We start from the raw sequence: 22,391 nt of genomic DNA, 5'->3' as shown, positions 1-22,391 counted from the left end.
TACGCTAAATAGGCTTTATGTGACTCCGACCCTAATTAAAAGTCCCGGCCGAAACAAGGTGAGCCCGGCAGGCAGGCGACAGGAGATCAGCGTGCACTAGGTCGCTTTAAGGGGATAACTCTTGTTTGTCTGAAATGGGCCCTTAAAGGTGCATACCCACTCGCCATGTAAATAGAGCATAATAAGCTAAATAGGCTAAATGTGACTCCGACCCTAATTAAAAGTCCCGGCCGAAACTAGGTGAGCCCGACAGGCAGCCGACTGGAGTTCAGCGTGCACTAGGTCGCTTCCGGGGGATAACTCTTGTTTGTCCGAAATGGGCCCATAAAGGTGCATACCCACTCGCCATGATATACTTGCTAAATAAGCTAAATAGTGAGTATATTTCTGCCCATGTAATATTTTTATTCAATAGGCTAAAGGAGTTCAAATGGCCGCTTAATAGGCTAATACTGGCTTAATAACATATATATTTCAACCTACCTACTAAATTTGCAATAAAGGCTGAAAAGGTTGTTAAATAGGCTAAATAGGAATGTACTAAACTTGCTAAATGGGCTAAATAGACTGAAAGGTTGTTAATTTAGTAAGTAGGATGTATGTTTCAACATATGTACTAAACTTTCTAAATATGCTAAATAGGCTGAAACGGCTTTACTATAGGCTTAATAGGCTCAACAGGATTTATGTTTCAACCTATGTACCAAACTTTCTAAATAGGCTAAATAGGCTGAAAATGCTGTTAAATAGGCTAAATATGCTAAATAGGATGTATGTTCCAACCTATGTACTAAATAGCTAAATATGCTAAATAGACTAAATAGGATAACTTCACACACGTAAATAATGTATAAAACAGGAGAGGAAATCGTATTGTCTACAATACATACTCATACATTTATCACAACATAAAACTAATTACATCTGAGGAATGCAAAGAATTGGATGTTGTATTGAGCAATGAAAATCGATTAAATAACAATTCAATGACTCCATGGTTTGATATGTTCCATAGCAACAGAAAAACCACTTTCTGAAGCACGATACAAATATAGACCGACAACATTCTTGTTTACAAGAATTGAGAAAAAGGAAGCATCATTAAGTACAAGCACCGGATCATAATCATGTAATGAAGGGTTTGAAAAGTAAATGTTACAAAGTTTGAATGCATGTGCAAATACTGAAATAACCCAACATATGTCTTTCCGGATAAAGTATGTATTAAAGCAAATATATGCGATCTTGTAACTATAAAAATATTTAAAATGCTGACCAAAGCGTGATGAGAGTCTTTTGAAAGTAGTTGACTGTCTGTCGATGAGAAAAGGACACACACAATCAAATGTTTGAAACCTTTAAATGCATAGAAGAACGACAACAAATGTTTAACGGTGTACCGGGAAGCAAGAGGAACTGGATGAAGCCGTCAATGAAGTGATGCATTGATTGATCGGTGAAGGTTCAACGATACTCATCGACAGCTCTTACAATATACAGCGCCGCAACGGAAATAACATACTGTGTCCAATTCTGGTCAAAGTTCACTACAGCCACCAGCAGGACAGGCATCGTTTGCTCAGGCACAGCAAAGCGCTTTAAATCAAAAGTACCCCAAGTTGGTGGCCTGGTACAGCTGTACACTGTCTTGAAACCCGCTCTACGCTCTATGCACAATAACACACAATCCGAGTTTTTTTAGTTCGTCGAAAATCACATCTTTATTAACGGTCGTCCATGCAGGCTAGGTTACCCAGAACAAACCCAATCCCAGTAGGAGTTTCAAGAGCAGTCCTTTTACTTCTATTATATATCAACCGTGTTATCACGTTCATGGTTTAAGTGAAACATGGAGTGACAAAAACTAATGAGCAAAAAATATATTCCAATATTTTGTTAAGACTAACAACAATGGTCAAACGTTAATTTTAAATTAACTCAAAATCAAGTGGGGTTCCAGACAGCAGCTCTTAAACTGGATATCTATATTACAATAACTAAGTATAAACACTCTGTATAAATATAGGATCTGGCACGAGTTGTCATATCATACCATATTTTATTAAACGAGTTCATGAATTTTGTTAGTAAGCGAGCCTTTGGCGAGCATACTAACGAATTTCCTGGACGAGTTTAATTAAATATTGTATGATTTGACAACGAGTGTCTGATATTTTTATCACAGGCTTTTAACTGAGCAAATTAAATAAATATTTACGCAAACATAATGATAAATCCCGAATGTTGTTTACATTTCGTGTCGTCATTTTACGTTGCAACGTCGTTTCAGCAAAATAGCAAAATGCGATTGGTCAATAAACGAAAACTAAGCCAATAAAAACGCTTTAAAATGTTGTATTACACATGTGTAATATAAAAAATGTGTAATGGTTGTATTACATGGGAAACAGGCTATAGCATGTGATAAAAAGAAATAATATACTGCGATTCAATCCGTTAAAAAAATGACAGTATTGATGAATTGCATTTTACTCAAACATTTGCAAATGGAATATGAATATACACCCTTCTGCCTTTTAATTTAACTTCTTATAACTCTGTCAAGTGGTGTGTAAAAATTCAATTGAGAGTTGTCTCCCTTATTAAATAAACTCAACCCTCAATGTTCTTTGTTGGAGATTTTAATGTTCAACTCTGATCTGCTTGGTAAAATTTGACATTACTAAGCTGCCTTTCTATATGAACGCTGATTATATCGTTCAAAATAAGCCAACCAAGTGCCTGTTGCCGAACGATAAAACACTGATTTTTCAACATGAAATATTTCACAGGGGCTTGAAAAAATCCGCATCTGATACTAAAAATTAGATGTTTATCAAATAAATATACTATTTCGATTTCCAAGATGTGTATTTACTCCTTCATATACGTATATAATGAATTCTGTAAGTGTTAGTAAAGATAGGTTCATTTAAGCGACGGTTCGTAAACCGGAACCACGAAAGCGTGTGTGTGGGGGGAGAGAATGGGGATTTGAGTAAGTGTTAAGTTTAAGTTTATTCAAATGTGTGAAGAAAACCCTAGCTGTACGGCGTGGAAAGAACCATGAAAACAAACATCCTGGCAGTCTTCGGGAAAGTAGTTTTGTTTACATACCGGCCTACTTGCCTGTTCAACTCCTTGCAGAAATTATCTCCCTACTGATACCTACTGTCATTTAATCTATAGAGATCTAAATTAATTGTTAGCTTGTTTTACTTGTTTTAATGTGTCAAAATCATTTTTATTCGAAAACGATCGTGTTATATATCGTTTACAGTATGACATAAAAAATAAACTTAAAAAATAAAATATAGTAATATAATATATTAATTGAACATCTTAGCTTCCGTAGGATTTTTTGATATACTCTTTTCATCAAGATGCTTGAAAAAAAAACCTTCACCCGAACAAACTATATCACTCGTGATATGTTCACATATTTATTGTTAACATTATTAAATGATTAAAATAAATATATTGTTGTTAAATTATGAAAGGACTTCATCCGCTGTAAACTATTAGGAAAATCAGTTAAAGGTTGAGAATGGTTTGAGTGCAAGGCATATCACCATATATAGCAAGAAACACTTTGTCGTGGTCTTAAAGGGGCCTTTTCACAGATTTTGGCATTTTTTAACTTACTCATTAAATGCTTTATATTGATAAATGTAAACATTGGATCGTAAAAGCTCCAGTAAAAAATCAAGAATAAAATTAAAAAAAGAGAAAGAACATTGTCCGGAGCAGGTTTCGAACCAGTGACCCCTGGAGTTCTGCCAGAGTCCTGAAGTAAAAACGCTTTAGCCTACTGAGCTATTCCGCCGAATACACATTTTTACGTATTTTATACATTATATAAGCAATCTTCGTAGTTGCACAAAAATTTAACGACAAAAACAGAACTCTCCAAATTATTCAATCGTTACGCGTTGCAACGCTTAATAATTTTTAGGTTTTAAAATCGTTAAAAGATGCAAATAATGGCTATATTAGAGCATGGTAATTGTTCAGTATTACTGTTTCCTCACAAATATCATAACTAAAACGAAAATTTGCGAATCTGAAACAACTTTTTTCAATTTTGTAAATTTACCAAAGCGTGAAAAGATCCCTTTAAAATGCGCGTATATAGAGAACATTCATTTAGGTATGTGCTGTCTTTTTGAACATTTATTCAAAGGTGTGATTTATCAGCTTTTTGTATAACTTAAAAAACAACTAAAACAAATTGTATACGCACTTTCTTTATAGCTTGGGGATTTAGGTTCATTTATCAGCAAAATCTTGCAAACTTGTAAGCAAGTACCAAATTTTCCATGAATGTAGCTAAATATGTGCTCTTTCCAAAAAACCCGTTAGCCACCAAAAATCATAACATGGCGGCAATTTTTTTTCAAAAATGGCGGCTACTAAATTGTGTATACAATTTTTATTGAAAATCAAGGTATTTGCACTCGGAGACTAATGAAAACAAACGTTTATCAGGTTGCTTTGTTGTTAAGAATGTTTAAAAGATACAATTTATTCTTCTTTGACATTTAGAGGTGAAATATTGTACATTTGTATCAAAATTGTCGCCATTTGCACAATAATTGTGAACCACATATGTACGTATATATCACAATAAAGTTATAATATAAAGACAATACACACACATGTATGGCACACATAAACAGCAGTCTTAAAACATGTTGAATAAATAAGTATATATAGCATTTAAAAAGAAAACTATTTTACACCTAGGGGTGCGCTTAATATGGATTTATTGGTATCAAATGTTGGACAGTACCTTCCAAAAAATAAAAATGACACAATATAAACCACAATCATCACCATTGTCATAAAGACTAGTTTGAACTTCAATTATTTATAATAGTTTATTGTAAATCTAGAGGTGCAACATCATTACTTGAAGACTTATATTTATTGACTCTAAGTTATGTGTGATCAATCTTGTTTAATGACTTTTAATTGAGTTTAAAATACTAGCAGGGTTATTCAGAACTCTCTCCTTATAATGTATATGAACTTTCTTTATTCACATATATTGTTTAAGGATCGTTAGGTGTTTTACTATGGTATGATTAAGCGTATGATCTTATTAAGACATTTAATGGCACTTTATTGTAATTGGTACTGTTTAGATACGCCCTACAATCAATGCAGAGTATGAAAACTCATAGTCCGAAGATTGCATTATATTTAATATGTAACTTGGCTGATAAAATGGCAATCTATATTGCAACTATCTTAGTTTGAGATAAATAAATGATGTAAACACTCGTCAATAGATTTCATCAAGATAAATACGGATAAAACCACAAACACGTGTTGTTGACGTCCTAGCATTTAACCTGTATATGCATATCAGATGATTTTACAACATGCGATCATTCATGTGACGAGGTGAACTAAACATAAGATAATTCAAATAGTATCTGTGTTTGAGATATTTAATTTATAGAACGCGGGATGATAAAATCAAGGTGTCCTTTTCTATAAAATGTGATATTCAGATAAAGGTTGCAAGCTATAAGCCAAGTCAGCATTTAATGTTGTGCATGGATATTCAATCGTTTCATTGATTTGCAGTATACAAATGACACGCTGACCCCAAAATATAAAACCTAGTGAAAAAAATAGGGGTAAGTGGTTGCATATGCATTCATTATTTATCACGCCTCGTTGTTTTAAAGGAATAGGGCGCGAGCTATCGATTAAGGGGCAAAAACTAAAAAATATTGTTTGAAAGTCTGTCGAAGTTTTATTCGGGTTGACAAACGGACTGGAAATATTGCTTGGTTTTCGACCGACTGTGAGTTAACGGCTGGACAGATTTTTTTGAAGTTAAAATTTTTTGAAAGGTTGTCCAATTACCCAAAGGAGGATTAAGGGATGCTTTGGATAAAAGCTATTTTTGACATTTTTGCGGCCCGCGAAGACAGGTCTATGATTAATTCTAGTTAATGACCTTGTTATGATTTCAATATCAGAGGGTGTTTTTTTCATGGCTATTTGTCAAAAAAAAAAATTTCATTCAACATGATTTTATATATTTATTTGAATATATTGGGCTCCTTAAAATAAATCAATAAATTAAAAAAAAATATCCTGGGAACGTTACTTCCGCCTGTGACTGGGAGTTCATGCACAATTTCATGCTTGCTTACAGATTTGCAAGATTTTTATGCTAATTCTCCTAGCTATCAAACGTTTTCTAAATTGACCTAACAATGAGATTATTTCAATTTGAGAGTCCTCAGTATGGTTATTTGCATTGGGAGATTGGTAACTAAATAATGTCCTATAAAATAATCAGCATTTTCCTAATATCCCAGATAAAACCGCTTGTTGAGATTAGTCAACATGTTCAAAGCGTAAAGGTCAGTTGATATTTATCTTGTACCAACTGCCACGGTGGATTACATCCACATTGCGATTTATTATGACATCTTCATAGTTAATTGTCTAGTCAGTGTTAAGGATGGCAACTCTTGCACCGTTCTTATTTGTTTCCTTTTGTTTATGTTTTTGTTTAGAGCAATGCGATGGTGCTAACATGATGTCGACCGTTCTGATGAACCTAAAAGAATGTCAGTTTAACACCACGTATAACGGCACCACATCTTTGGACGATGCTATTGTCTATCGGTATAGAACAGACAGACTACCAGAGGTAAGTTCATTTTAACTGGTAACTCATGATACACAATTGAACATCTGTAAATTAATAATAAATAAGTAAACATTTTGTTTAATTATACAGTAGGTTGTGTCTTTGGGAAAGTACTTCACCAGTATTTAGACTCCCGCCTGGGTTACTCTGATCTCTAGGCGATCACCATATCCCTAACGCAACTACGACCAAATGTTATTATGTTCTCGCGTTATTGTTCTTTCTGTAATAATAATTTACGACAACGTTTTAAAGGGAGGATTACACTAGAATCAAATTAAACCTATGACTCTCCGGAGGTTCGTCCGAGTTTTTTTTAGGAAGCATATCTCAAAAACTAACAGGTGCAAATTTGAAACTTGCTGTAGGTTGTAGATTCCAATGAGGGGAAGTATAATGCTCAAAAGTTATCACTCCTGCAACCATTGTGTATTTTTATTACATTTTATCAATGGCATCTCCTGCAAATTAATCAATTTTAAACGTAGATCTAATCGAAGGGTAAATGCAGTGCGGAGCCATAATATTCGTTACGTCTATAAAGAATTTACCTACGTTTATAATGTGTTCTATTTGCATTCTGTTTACGGAATATCTTAAAAATTACTAGAGGGATATACTGGAAATATTGAAGGCAAATATATCTTACTAAACAATACACAAGGACAATAACTATTGCTTCTGTCGTATTTTTATAATGCATTCCATTGTTTGCAATATTTCAAATGTTTCCGTATTTTATCTTCATAGCTATTTTATGTAAGATCATCTAATTGCTTATAAGTGCAAAGCTCAGGATTCATACCTCTTTCCTCGATAACTAAGTATGTTTTCGTTTGTAAAATGTTATGTGTAAATTTTTGTGGCATTTCTTAAAAATTAAATTACGTATCAGACAGGAAGTTTAAAGATAAATAGGCCCCTGTAATAGGACGTTCAGTGAGAAAGTGCCATAATTATTGCGTTAACCTGTAGAGGGTGTGGTGAAACTTGACAATAACATTTCAATATTGTATGAAACATGTCTTCATTTTAAAATGTTCGTTATACCCTACTGGTATGACAGGGGTGTTTGAATCATAAAACTTATTATATACAATAGTGTTTTTTTTTTAAATCCAATATCCCTACCATAGTTGATCGTAAAATGTGCATTTCTTAAAAACAGAGAAGCATAGTTATTTTGTTACTTGGGGTGGACAAGTTTGAAAACCCTACATGCGTCATAATTGGGGCCAACTGATACAGAAGACTTACCAGCAGAAGTTCTAACAAGATATTTTGAAAAGGAGACACAGCTGGCCTGTAGACAATGGCAGACCATACGATGAGAGGATGATTTATATTTAATTTTCCCTGATCTTGGACTGATTTTCTTTAAGTCTTTCAAGTGTAGTGCGATGATATAAATTCCAGTTTTCAGCAGTGGTTCAATTACGGTCCTTGTAGGGCAAAATGTCAGCAAATGTGTGCGTTGTTTTAGCCGCGGGGAAACTATATGCCACATACGATCTGAAAATGTCAGCATTTTATATCGGTTATATATTTTACAGTTTGGTTAGATGCTTGGTATGATTTGAAGTTGTTCTTGTAACGAACTGTTGACATGTTCATCTATAGGTTATCCATGACCACAGTATTTCTTGTTTGAAATCCACTCGCTTATTTAAAATGTAGTTGAATAGGAAACCATTCCAGTCTGTCCCAGAAATAATTGGGAAAACATAATCATCTAATATCATCCTTAAATACTTTAAATAACATTAGCCAACGTAAATATATAATAACAGGTTACTGCTAGATCTTTTTGTAATATATCAGGCAAGGCTCATTTTATTCGTGCCGAGCCTGATATATTACACAACTATCAGACAGTAACCTGGTTTTTTTTTTGTTTATCATACCTCTACGTTCCCGATTTTAAAGAAATAATGAAAAAAAATCGCTAAAATGCTGCAGTTTTAGCGGGAAAGAATATGACTTTTGTCGCTTGACGTGTTCATAATAACGTCCTCAGTATGCGCGCTTAATATTTGTAAAAATGTTTTTCGCTGTTTGTGTTGCATTTTGTGTTTAAAATATATTAAATATTGGTATCAAATTGTTTGTTTTGTTCAATCTGATTGGAATTTACTAAAACTGAGTACTTTATAGTTGATTCCGAGTTATATGACCATCCTCCACACATGGCTGTTTTAAGACCTTCATGTTGACCATGATATATCAGGCAACTTTATATCAGGCAAATATCAATTCGGTGGTATGATAAATGATAATGTCACTTTCACCTAGAAGTAATCGAGTATATACTTTTTATACATACCATGTTAAAACAGATGGTGTACATTTTAGACGGTTGCCGTCCGTATCAGCACCTTTAGTTCCAATTCTACTACGGTGTACCCAGTCCTGTTTGTGGTACGGGAACGATTAAATGTTCTGTCATGGCAAATACCTTTGGTTTTGAGAGACGTGTAAGTATTTTCCCTATCATCATACCGATAGTAATATTACTTATATGAAATACTTGTCCTCAAAATATTCTACGTAAAGTCTTTAAGTATTGCTTAAAATTTATATTGTTTACTCAGTTTTACATATACTCATATGACATTATTTGTTCACGAACATTTGTAATTCACGTTTTTATTTTTCAGGTATGAATATAGTTATGCTAGTAGGATCTTGTGCCCAGTTGACCTAAACCGGAACTTGGATCAAGCTTTCCCTGAGGCGTTCACGGTGACCGTTTCCTCTCAGTCAACAGTTTCTGTGCCATTCAGTCTAAAGGCAGACATTCTTGAAGGTTTTACGATCCAGTATGCTTTTATTTTGTTCAAGCACTTCAAAGCTTTTTAAATTGTATACTCTGTCAATAGCTTGCTTCAGTATCTTGAATTCCATTCACCTTTGTAGTGGGTCAAAATTGATATTTATAAATTTGGTTACAGTCTCATATCTGGTTGATGTTATGTATCCGATGAAAGTATAGCAAAAACAAAGTTACAATACACAAAACATAACATTACGCGAAAAATGAGTATAGCTAGCGTAACGTCAGCTATTCTCATTTTTATGCGTAATGTTGTTGCCCTGGATCGGTCAATACAACGCCTAATTGGTTTAGACCATTATGCATGTACACCAAACGCCACACGTAGCCAAGAGTATTCACTAAAAAGAACAAGATGTGTTTGTGAAACACTATGTCCACATATATTTGACCTTTGACTTTGAACGATGACCTTGACCTTTCACCACTCAAAATGTGCAGCTCCACAAGATACACATGCTTGCCAAATATCAAGTCGCTATCTTCAATATTGCAAAAGTGTACATTTAATGAGCGATTTTGACCCATATATTTGACCTCTGACCTTGAATGATGACCTTGACCTTTTACCACTCAAAATGTGCAGCTTCATGAGATACACATTTATGCCAAATATGAAGTTGTTATCTTCAATATTGCAAAAGTTATGGAAAATGTTAAAGTTTGTCCGAACAAACAAACCAACAAACCAACAGAGACTGCAAAAAACATTATGTCCCCCACTGTAGTGGTGGGGACTTAAAAATAATAAAACTGAAAACATTGAAATAATACTACAAAAATACACACACGTATATTTTGAAGTGTCTTTACTACAATAGTGAAATGACCATGGTACATAAACCGGGTCATCGTTACTTACTTAAGTATAACAAACTGGCTTCCAAAATATTTGTACTTCCGTTTAATTGTATCTCATTAGAACTATAATGTATTTCACCGAAAGTCAGATATAAGACCATCAGGAAAACTTTACGACGCTTGTTGGTCTATTTGAACTAAGTGAATGCCCAATCGCCATCACGGCCCATTTGTTATGTTTGGTGGTGTGTGATATGACTCGTCTTGAGTCATGTAATACACGATGATTTTAGATAATTGTTTATCCTCGTAATGTATGCGAAGTTCCATTTTGTATCTAGTGTGTTCCAAAATAAGTTAATACTATTCATACAGTTGCTATACATAAAAGGTAATATTCTGAAATATTCATTTGAATAATAATATTTTTAAAGGGATTCCAGGAACGTAGTGGCCTCCGCATCCACCCCTGTTTATTTGTTGTATACCTTTCCCGAAGGACTGGACTCGGTTCACATCCAAGCAAATTCCGTAGACAAAACATGTGCTGTTCTTTCCATCCAAGATATCAAGGTATGATACTCGCGTTGAGTTGTTTATCTTTAAAGTTGATGTTGTTAGTATATCAACAATAAGAACATGTATTCTTCAATAATTGTCCTTAACTGCAACCTGTTTCATTGACAGTGGTTTTACATACGCCTGAAGTTGTGTTTTAAGAAACATACTTCAAAAAACAACTTTACGGTTTCGACATTGACCTTATTTCAGTTCGCTGTATTGAAACTGCTATTTCAGAGAATCCTGGTTGACCCATGAATTTATATCTATCTTAAATATATGTTTAAGTCCCGTCGATTGACTTTGACAAACAAAAATATTTTCCAATCGTATTGCATAGCACATCGTTTGACTTTAAATGTAGATATAATGAACACAATGTAAAAAATATTATGTAAAAATACTAAGGAGAACCAACATTGTTCACATGCGAGAGTGGTTTATTAAATGCAAATGTCAAATTGTCTATACTAGATGGGACAAAGCATACACCACAACATTCAAAACAATAATGTTAAGAGCTTAGGTCACCGCCTTGGAAAGATAAATGAAGTTCGTTTGGGGGAGGGCGGTAAACCAATATTGATGGCTATCTTAGCCTCGCTTTTAGCCAATAATAAAACATAAAACGCACACGTATTAACAGAATCGTCGTATCATTGTTATGCCAATTAAACACTCAAAACTATGTTTAAGATTAATTTGCAAATTAATTAGTTAAGGGTTGTTGCGGCAGTTTATTTAACCGATGATATATTAATAGCAACACCGATAATGCTTTTATCACAACTCAATATTTGTGTTATTATTATCATCAGAAATGACCGAGTTGGTTTATAATACCATTGTCAGTGGTTCGATCCCAGGTGGGGTTAACTTTTTTTAATTTCTTTTTTCTATCTGTAATGTCATTCTTCTTTTATACTGGAGCTCTTTAGTCCTGTTGTTCACGTTTATCAATTTTAAGCATTTTATCACAAACTCTAAAACATGCCGAACACTGTGAAAAAGTGCATGTAAGTTATTAGTGATTAAGGTCGAGTTTGATACTGTATTGTCTAATGTTTTTTATTAAATATTGTTTTTTAGTAATGTCTTTTGGTAAGATGATGTGATTCCAGTAAAGATTGTAAACAATTTCTACTGTTTTTGCATATTTCTAACAACCTATGTACCTGTACTTGGGTTTTGCCTAATTGCTGTTTTTTTATTAAATTTTACGTTGTCGGTACGGATTGTTAAAGCAAAAAAACTCTGTTAAAAATGCGGTGACCCCCTTTTTTATTTGCGTTTTATGATTAAAATACGTAGATGAACATATTTGAGCAATTTCGCATAATTCTATTAGACAGAAAAAAAATTAAATTCCAGTTATGTTGCTACAATAGTGAAAAAATGACGTTTTTTTGGGTGACATAAAAATTATAAAAAAAAAGATGGAAAAAAATCAGCAGAACTGCAGCAACACCCCTTAATTGTTAAATACGCACTACTGCAACAGAGTAACTTCTCTGTGAGGCATGATGAAATGCAATCAATGCAAATTCGTTCTTGTGCAAGGTTTCAGAATATAGCAGAAATTGTTTGCAGCGTTACTTGAAACTCATATTTTAAACCCGGCAGGTAGACTATGATATTATTTCAGTGCGTTTTTTATTTCATTATACTGTCCTGGTCATTGTTCAGTCGCATTTGCTTAACAGCATTTCCCATGTTTGTCCTTGCTTTGCGTTTCTCGTTTATGAAGATAATTGCTTAGGTTTTGACCTTGGTTATCATATCTGATTTATTTTTCCTATATTGTACTATGTATACTAGAAACATTGTTATTATTTTGTGCAGTGCCCAGTCTTTGACCTTGACTCTGATGTGGATTACCAGGGCAAGTACCAAACCATGACCACATTTGGGGCGATCACAGTTACTGTGAGTACATGTAATACTGTATACCTATCATATTTCATTTTATAATATTTTTTTGTAAAACACCTATGTTGGACGCACTAAAATATATTCACGTTATAATCAATCCCAGCAGCTTCGTAAGAAGAAAAACCCGTGGATAAAATGCTGAAAGCTTATACGTTATATTCCAGTAACGAATAGTATCCCTTTTGCCAGGAAAACTAAATGTATCCTATTTTAACGTATCTAATAAGAGGGTTACCAAATTAACTTTTTTATTTCTAGTCAACATGAATTGGCGACGTATATAAGGTCAGTTTAGTAGATACCGTAGATTCCAAAGGACACGGTTAATCTGCATTTTGGCATGAAACAAATTAGAAATGCATTATTTTTCAATTTGATATCAATTGATCTTCATCGGATGGTTTTGCCTTATTTTATATTTTTTATTAAAGATCTAGTTTACACATAAAATAAAACTCTTTACACCTTTATATACATGTCTCACCAATTTTAACAATGTCTTATGATAATAACCACAAATTTATATAAATTATTTGCGAATTTTCTCAACATATTGGTATAACAATGAGCTGAATTGTGCGAGTTGATCAACTGCTATTTCAAACCTTACTCTTTTTTCCATCCAAATATACAGCAACACCATGCACATTTGTCTCATAAAATTACTACGTACGTTATTTAAGTTGTGCATAAACACTCAGGATAAACTTTCTTTATCCTTGCGCAAACCGTGTATTTTCTTTACACGTCATGTGTTATTAAATAGCATGATATCATGATACTCTCCCATAAAAATATATCTACACCACTAATAACAAACGGGCCTTTCCTGACTTTCCATATGAACAAGTTTACAGTAAGATTAAATCTGGCTTTTCAGAAACTTTGAAAATGCAACTTTTTTCTGAGCACTTAATTCCAGGTTAACCGGTTGTTACGAACAACAGAAGACTTCCACTATTGACCAATGGTTTATAATACCATACTTTACAAGGGCAAATAAAACATATATAATATTTCGTACTAGAGGGCCAAACTAATGAGTCTGTACTGGATTACTTTACTTCAGTAATAACTTATTTATTTATAAAACCGAAACAATGTAAACCTTTTGCTGCATTGTCGGCCACATTGTCATCTACTACCACTTTGTACTCAGAACTCCCATTGTGTCACACCGGTCTTACTGACCTGTGTGAATGCGCTCTAAGCATTGTGGGAAACGGACTTTTTTCCATCATGGCGTTGGTAAACATAATAAACACGGAAGTGAAAAATGGTAATTAATTATTATCAAAAACAGGCCCCATCAAACCGGGCCAGCTGTAATATATACATGGATGCAGTTTGTGCTTCAAAAGGAGCCACTTTTCATGTCAGTCTATTGTTTGTAAGAATCACTAAACACGTAACTTAGACTAACTAAACACGTTGCAAGACTGTATCTTCGAAATAGTAAATAAATCAAAATCATAAATAAATATTTAAATACCTGCTGAAATTTGAGAACGTAAACGATTTAAAATAAACGCTGTGAACATTACAAGGAATCTTACATTTAGGCCTCATGTGTGAGAGGATTAATCAGGGATAAAATAAATGGAGTTCAGAGGATCTAACATTTTGAGGAGGACGTCATGGTACATGTATCTTGGACATTTGGCACTTTCATATATTTATTTAGTAGATACTGAAAATGCTGAATGTGCGAATTGCAACATCAAAGACGAGCAGGTGAGATTTGTACAGCTTTTTTTTTTCTTGACATAATGTTGTATGTTTTCCATTTAATTTATATGGCGCTCAAGTCTTATTTATAAGACGCGCAAAGAATTTAGAGATACTTTTTATATGGGCTAAATTCTTTGCTCCAAATATTACCCATATATAAAGAAGCTTAATATTTAAGAGCGTCAAAAATTTTGACTAATGGTGCTCAATTTTAGCTCGGCTGTTTTCGGGGAAAACCCTAGGTATGGTCATAGCTCGTCGTCAGATGTCAGCGTCGTGCTTAAACCTTTACATCGGCTCTAAAATCAAAGTGCTTCCACCTATAACATTGAAACCTTACATGTATATGCACTGTGATGATTTCTACACACCACACCCATTTTGGGGTCACTCGGTCAAAGGTCAAGGTCACTAACCTCTAAAAACTCTTTTAATAAATTTCATTTATTCAAAACTGCACCGCAGCCTAGCTTGGCACCCATAATGTGGTGCTCTTGTTTATATATTATTTTAAAAATGTATTTATAACCAGAATAGTTTCTGCATGTATAAATAAAAAGATACAGCCATGAACAGTGTGTTTTAATTTTTAATAAATATGCTTTGATTGCGTATATGCAAAACAATGAAGTCCATATATTGTTAACTGATTTTGAAAATGTTGTATGTCACACATTACGTACCAGTCTGTTTATGTACCGACACTTTATGTACCACTATCTGACACTTTATGTACCATATTTATAATATAAAGAGATAACTAATTTAATATGAATGTGTGTTATTGATGAAATGTATTTTGTGTGATAGTATTTATGAATTTAGACTTACATATTGGCCATAGATTTTATATTTTGTCAGATTGTCTAAGTGTCACTGAGTGTCTTAGTTTTATTTATTAGCCCAAGTACTTGTAGTACTTAATAAATGATTTATTAGTCTAACCTGAAATTGACGTAAATTATAAAAATTCATTTGTCTCTTATCTTATCCTGACTAAGGATTATAAAGACTAAATGTTTGTATTATATTGTATAATTGAAATGTGATACTTTGAAGAGAAGAGGGAATGACCTTAATGTTCAAACTGTAAAAAAATTAAATTATTTCCTTCTTTAGACTTCAATCATGTTTAGAGAATGACCTTAATTCATTAGGACTGCTATGAATGAATGGACAATAACACCTTTATTTTATGTAGGTGGTACATAAAGTTTCAAAGTACCTGTAGTACATAAAAGGTCTGGTACATGTACATAAGGTGTTACACCCTAAAATGTTCATGGTATCAGTGGTTCAATAATGTAGTGTTTCTTATTATGTATTGCTTAGGTTGTTTTGTTTCAAATTTCAAATTTGCATTTATTTTAAAGCATTTTCAATCATTTTGTGAATTCCATGTTTTTTGTAATAAGATGAATTATGTTGTACATGGGGTCAAATATTAATTCATGGTCGCTATGGTGTAGAGAATGATGTCCGCTGGGCGTGGGTTTGATCAATACTCTGGGAGTTCTCATTATCGTCTCCATGGACAACAAGTTCTGATGTACCAAGTAGTAGTAGTAGTAGTAGTAGCAATAGTGGTGGTGCTTGTGGTGGTGGTGGTGGTAGTAGTAGTAGTAGTAGTAGTAGTAGTAGTAGTTGTAGTAGTAGTAGTAGTAGACTAATAGTAGTAGAAGTAAGATCAGTAGTAGTAGTAGTCGTAGTTGTTGTTCTAGTTGTAGTAGTAGATAATTAATTAATTAGTAGTAGTAGTAGTAAGAGTTGTAATGGTTGTGTTTGTATTTGTATTGAATTCTGATAATACAACACAATGCTGCTGCTGCTTACGATGATGATGATGAATATGATAATGCTGCTTCTGATTGTGATGATGATTATATGATGGGACTTTCATTGGTATTATAAAATTTGTGAGGTTCAAACACAAAACCTGTTGGATAATAAAACTTCTCATTTTTTGACAAAAGAGCTAGATTGTAGAGTAAAACATAAGTATAAAATTCCCTAATAGGAAAGCTACCATTAAAGGACCATGACTTGTGGGCTTCATCAAAAGCAATGCATGAAACAGTTATATCTCTTTGAAATGCACTCAATATTGCTGTTCCAATTGATATGCTCAGAAATGCTTCTGGATGGGCATACATCAATGAATACTTTCCTTCAGTTATTTCTTCTAAAGACACATTAACAACACTGTCGCCCTTAGCAGGAATTCCGGACGCCCCCCCTAAGATGTTCCCTCCCCAGACATTTCCCCCATTTTAGTTTTAGTGCTTACATTACCCCCCACCCCCACCCCCACCCCACAATAAATTTATAATGGTTTGGTTGAAGTATAATCTTGAATTATTATCAAAATGATTATTTTGCTTATGTAATCTTATGTAATTAACTTTTTATATGAAGCAGCTTGTTTGTTGTTTTCTTTGGATTAATCATTCATTATTTTTGTTAAACTGTTTAAGGAGTGCATGTAAATCATTAGTTAGACGTGCATGTTGGTGTACTAGAGGAATACTAGAGGAATACATGGGATATTCTCAAAATCTTACACATGCTATTTTTAATATAATTAAATAGGATCAATTGATGAATTAATTCAGTTTGAGTCAACTTGGGCTGGGTTGTGGAACTATAGTTATTTGTTGTTTTTAATCCAATTAAATAGGGTACTATGTAACTGTCAAAGAAAATATGCATTCATACACATATAAGCCAAGTTTTGGATGTCACTGATATTTTCAATTTTACTAGTACCTAATTAAGACTAATTAAAACAGAATTGGACTTTCCTTGCAAAGTGTTTATTATTAATAATAAAATAAGCTAATGTAATCAAAACATATTGATATTTTAATAATTTAACTCAATGATATTAATAATATTTAAATTTGCCCCAAAAAAACTATAGCTATGACATTGTGTCTATTCATAACATGCATCAGATACACCTTCTGAAACTTTTTAAGCGGTTTTGAAAACGCTATTTCATTGCAAACTTTCGTCAATAAAGGATACATGCTGTTATACAACCGAAAGTGAAAGTACAGTTTAAAAAAAATGAATAAAGAACGAAATTGTTGAAAACTTACGAAAATTTTAATTGATACTAACATAGGACCGTAAGACTGAACAAAATTATACTTAACTTTTAAATCATAACATGGAAGTTTACTTATAAAGCAAATTCTTCATTCATCCGCGGACTTCTTTGTGTCGTAGTCATAAATGCCTCCAAATGGAGGTGCGTGATGCGTCTAAGTATAGAGGTGACAATAACGTAGTGACGTCACCATTTATGTATAGAATGCAGAACTCCCGCTATTGGAAGAAAGCTAAGACCGTCTCGTCTGTGCCATGTTGTCTAACTTTGATGTTACCATCGGAACCGACTAGTCAGAACAATTGAACTTGTATGGCATATATATCACTTTTAATCGCAAAATCCGTTCTGCTCTCATCTTCACTCAGATTGTGTTGTTTTTTTTCGTCATCTGTGTCGTCGTCCAATGGATGAGTTGTAAACTCAGGAGTGTCGGTTTGTGTCACTATGTGTGTTTGTGCGACACAATGTCAATGTTTTTACCAATTTGCGAATGAGGTAAAACGCCAGAAACTCTGTTTCCCGTAAATATTATTCGGCATTGTTCATCTTATTTCGGGCATGCTTGTTGACTTAGTACTGATCTTCTTTTCCCTTTTCAAATTATGCTTTAGAGTCTTTTATTTCCGAGTGTCTTCAATTGAAGACTATTGCTTTTTGTGAACGCATTTGTATTTCATTAGTTGTTATAAAACATTTATGAAATACCTCTTTCGGGACTCAATTTATCCTAATATATACACTTGAATAACATATAAAATCTTAATTGATGACATATTTGAGGTGAAATCAGTTTGAATCTCAACGTGTTACCCCGTTGATAAAGTCCATTTCTAAATATACCTGATGTAAATAAGCGGGAGACGAGTTTTAACTGAGTTCCGAATAAAACCGTTTGCTGATTCTAAAGTTCTCGCATTTCGTTCAAGCTCGGCAACAATCGCACTTGAAAACATTTGTTACAAACTGTGAAATAAGGTGCGCACAAAATAAGACCGTCTGGCGGAGAATATTTGCTAAAACTGCATCGTAATGTTGTAATGTATTACACTTATCAATATAAATCGTCTACAATAAAGTTACTTATGTAAGACAAAAATGTCAAACTTGCCTCAGAAGCATGTCAATCTGGTCAAACGTATCATAAGTTTTAACTAAAAGCCGTTTGCCAAAACGCTCAAGGCCGTTTTTCAAAACGCTGAAACATCGAAGCTAAATATTGCAGCCAGATCTAAATTATAAATATGTTTCAACGACATTAAAACGACCATTTATTATGAAAATATTTAAGATCGTACATTTTTCCGATCAACTCACACCACTTTGTGTTCAAAGGTCATCGATCGTTTTTTAAATGAAGCCGCTTTTCTGCACTTCAGCAAAGTTATTATTTGTTTGTTTATATACTGTCTTGGCAAAAGGTCACCAAACTGCATACATTCTTGAGCCATGACACACTGCCTCGGAACATCTTCGCCAAACTATTTCAATTAACATACCTCAATCGTTAAAATACCGAATGTTGTTTCCATATTTCTTTTTGTGTACGTGTATACTTGCAAATGTAAATTGTTAAATAGAGGATATTTGTTGGATTCGGTAGATTATCGCTTTTAATTCACGAGTGATCATAGAAAATGATATGTTCACGAGTGGCGCAGCCACGAGTGAAAATACATATTTTCTATGATCACGAGTGAATTAAAATCAATATTCCACCGAATTTAACACATTTTCTTTTTATTTTATGCTTTTTTAACAGTTTAAATACATTGTAAAAGAGTTTAACTAAAGAATTTCGCTGGAATAATGACGTCATTTCGTTAAAAAATGACGTCATTTCACAGTAAATAGTGAAAATTATCGATGATTTCCACTGATAATGTTCACTGTTTGAAACAGTGAAATTATCAGTTTTAATTCACTGATATTTCTCTATAAACCACCGGACTGCATAAAATAAAAGAATCTAATTATTAACATACACTTGTTTTAGAAAAAGATGTTCCCTCCTGGTCGTTTTTTCATTGTGTTGGTCGTGAAACCAAACAATTTGGATTGTGACCCAAATGAAATTAATGAAATGAATCAAGAGTCATTGCAGAAGCAGAAACATGTCACAATCTCTGTAAAGACGGCCATCACAGGTAAGAGAGCTTTGTTTATTTAGTTTGGTAGATAAAAATGTGATCCTGTTTTACTGATCTGAAATTTAAATAAACTTTAATTATAATATCTGTATAATTACAACAATGTTTAAGCTGACTAGTACCTATAATATTATGTTTGTAGACTCGTAAATACTGTTGCGGAAAGATGCATTTTGTTTAGACAATTAAGCCTCTGGAATGGCTCGTAAGTATGTCAGGAAAATAAACCTAGCCTTATTCAACACTACAAAGGATTTTATAAACCTCCTTCAAGATCATTAATGTGTTTTGTTGCTTGTTAACATGCATATAGCAATATTAACCAAACGATGTAACATACACACGCTTATGTTTTCAATGAACAAGAAACACAAAGAGTTAACACAGATAAAAACATTTATGAGGTGATTGTGTATCGACAAGTCATTCTCAAAAATAGGAGGAAATATCACTTTTTATCTCATCTTTATTCTATTGAAAATGTAAATCAATATAAGCTTTTGTAAAATTACTCGGAATGAATATATTTTCACCAACGATTTATTTTCTTAGAATTAAATGTAAGGGCATAATTTGTTGGCAATAATTTAACTATTTTAACTACTAAGGTTCGGTATTATTTTTACTTTATTACAAATAAAATATTTTCAACTTAGAGACCAAGAATGTTCAGACTTTGATCTTTGTTATGTGTATACCCTAGCATAAATGTATTATAATCAATTTAATTCGTATAAATTATTTAATGTTACTTCCATTTTACGGTTTGCAAAAATAAACACAGAAATTGCGTCGAATCGTTGTTTATAGAGAAAGTTAACATATCATGATTTAAACATTTCGTTTAATTCGTAAGGGAGTGTATTCCTTTTATATTGTTAATTATCGTAGTTAAAAATCACTTTAAATATCTCTTGCTATGTAAAATTAGTTCGAAAAATGTTTCCTTTATCGTTAATCATCACAGAATCATTATATATGTCACTTATATTTTAGGGTTTGCAAAAACTAAAAGAAAGGGCGACGAATCGAAAAGAGTACACAAAGCAGGAATTAACCATTTCGCTTAATGCGTAAGGGAGTGTATACCTGATGTATTTTTAATGATCCTAGTTTAAATCGCACTTCAAGTATCTCGTGTTATGTCAAATTCTTTCGAAAAAAATTATTTTATCGTTAGGATTGACTTAATTTCATGAAAAGCGTTGTATTGTTTTTATCAGACCACTACAATGATATCTACTTGAAATAAAGGTAACTGATATATCTTTTATAGCACGTCTACACAGTTTATGTCAGTAAATGTTTTGAGGTTTGTAAAATAACTCGAAATCAAGTATTAAATCCTCAACTTCGGTAAAATAGAATGATTCACATTTACTAAAACAAATAACTTAATTTTTTATTTTTTTTTTTTTTTTTATTTATTTTTTTTTTTTTTTATTTTTTTTTTTTTTTTTTTTTTACAACATCCCTCCGCCTATGGCGGGGGATAATAAACTTTATTCACCTCCATACATTACAAAGTGTATCATTAGTTTTCATGTTATTCTGTTAGTATATAATATAGTTGTTTAACAATTCAAATGAATAATATAATAGAGGTAAATAAAATCCATGCATTCCATTATATAGACACAATCCTACAGTTCACACATACACAGACACATACATGCGATGTAATGAAACAAAAAAGACAATTGTTTGGACTTCAGAAAAACATAAGCTTTAATCAAACGTTTTGACTTCAGACAATTAAAAACATTAATCAAACGACCATGGTATTAAATATTTTAAGTAAACAACACAATTTACAATAACACTGTTCTATTGATCTACAAAAAGTTTTACAATTGACCAGTTAAGTAGTTTCTTTTCTTTACATTTAGTATTAGATTGAATCTCCCATGCTACGCAAAGATAATTATTCAGCCCCCTTATTGAAGGTAATAGACCCTTTCTCTGGCATGCAAATATATACTTTTTAATTTCAAGAATAAGAATATTAATATCAGTCATGTTAATACTTGTACAACCAAATAACATTGTTTGACATGAAATATCAGTACATTTTTGCACATTATGGGATCTTAAAAAATCTACAACATAATTAACAATTCTCTTTGTGAAAATGCAGTCCCAGAATATATGTAATAGGGTTTCTTCATTTTCTTTACAGAAAGAACATAAATTGTCATGAACAATGTTCATTTTAAATAACAAAGATTTGGTTCCTAGGATTCTGTGAACAATTCTTGTCTGGAACCACTGAGTGTAAGTGCTTTAGATATAATAAAAACAAGTGCATGCACTTTTGTCCATTCAACGTTATTAAAAAGTGTATTCCATTTTAAATGGCAAGTGGGTATATCTGTATTATAGCTAAAACATTTATAGACAAGTTTGTTTTGATTATATCCAAATACAATGTTATTCAAGTAAAATGATATAAATGCACATTGTATATTTGGCTTTTTAATAGATGGAAGTCCTGATAGCCTGATAAATGCATTCACAGTTCTAATTAAACCTTCATAAAAAAGAAAGTTAACTTTAACGCCAATGAGAGTTTCTAATACAGATTGTTTTAAA

General features: G+C 32.8%; 1 protein-coding gene across 4 annotated transcripts in view; it reads left to right on the top strand.

Moving 5' to 3' along the window:
• The first annotated feature begins 5,475 nt into the window (after positions 1–5,475).
• LOC127842760 (SID1 transmembrane family member 1-like) overlaps positions 5,476–22,391 on the top strand; it is a 74,470-nt gene continuing 57,554 nt past the window's right edge. For 2 of the 4 annotated variants that reach the window (XR_008031864.1, XM_052372469.1), the window contains exons 1-6: positions 6,409–6,679; positions 9,032–9,153; positions 9,337–9,498; positions 10,748–10,886; positions 12,717–12,800; positions 19,646–19,796. Coding sequence is in view for 3 of the 4 variants with exons in the window: in XM_052372469.1 (XP_052228429.1) it covers positions 6,488–6,679; positions 9,032–9,153; positions 9,337–9,498; positions 10,748–10,886; positions 12,717–12,800; positions 19,646–19,796 (850 nt within the window). In the remaining variant the exon portion in view is untranslated. Of the gene's footprint in view, positions 5,649–6,367; positions 6,387–6,408; positions 6,680–9,031; positions 9,154–9,336; positions 9,499–10,747; positions 10,887–12,716; positions 12,801–19,645; positions 19,797–22,391 lie in introns of those variants that run through there. The other 2 variants (XM_052372470.1, XM_052372471.1) reach the window with 2 other exon arrangements.

This window comes from Dreissena polymorpha, chromosome 8, assembly GCF_020536995.1.
Source record: "Dreissena polymorpha isolate Duluth1 chromosome 8, UMN_Dpol_1.0, whole genome shotgun sequence".
NCBI classification, from domain to species: domain Eukaryota; kingdom Metazoa; phylum Mollusca; class Bivalvia; order Myida; family Dreissenidae; genus Dreissena; species Dreissena polymorpha.
This window is presented reverse-complemented; position numbering and strand designations above follow the sequence as displayed.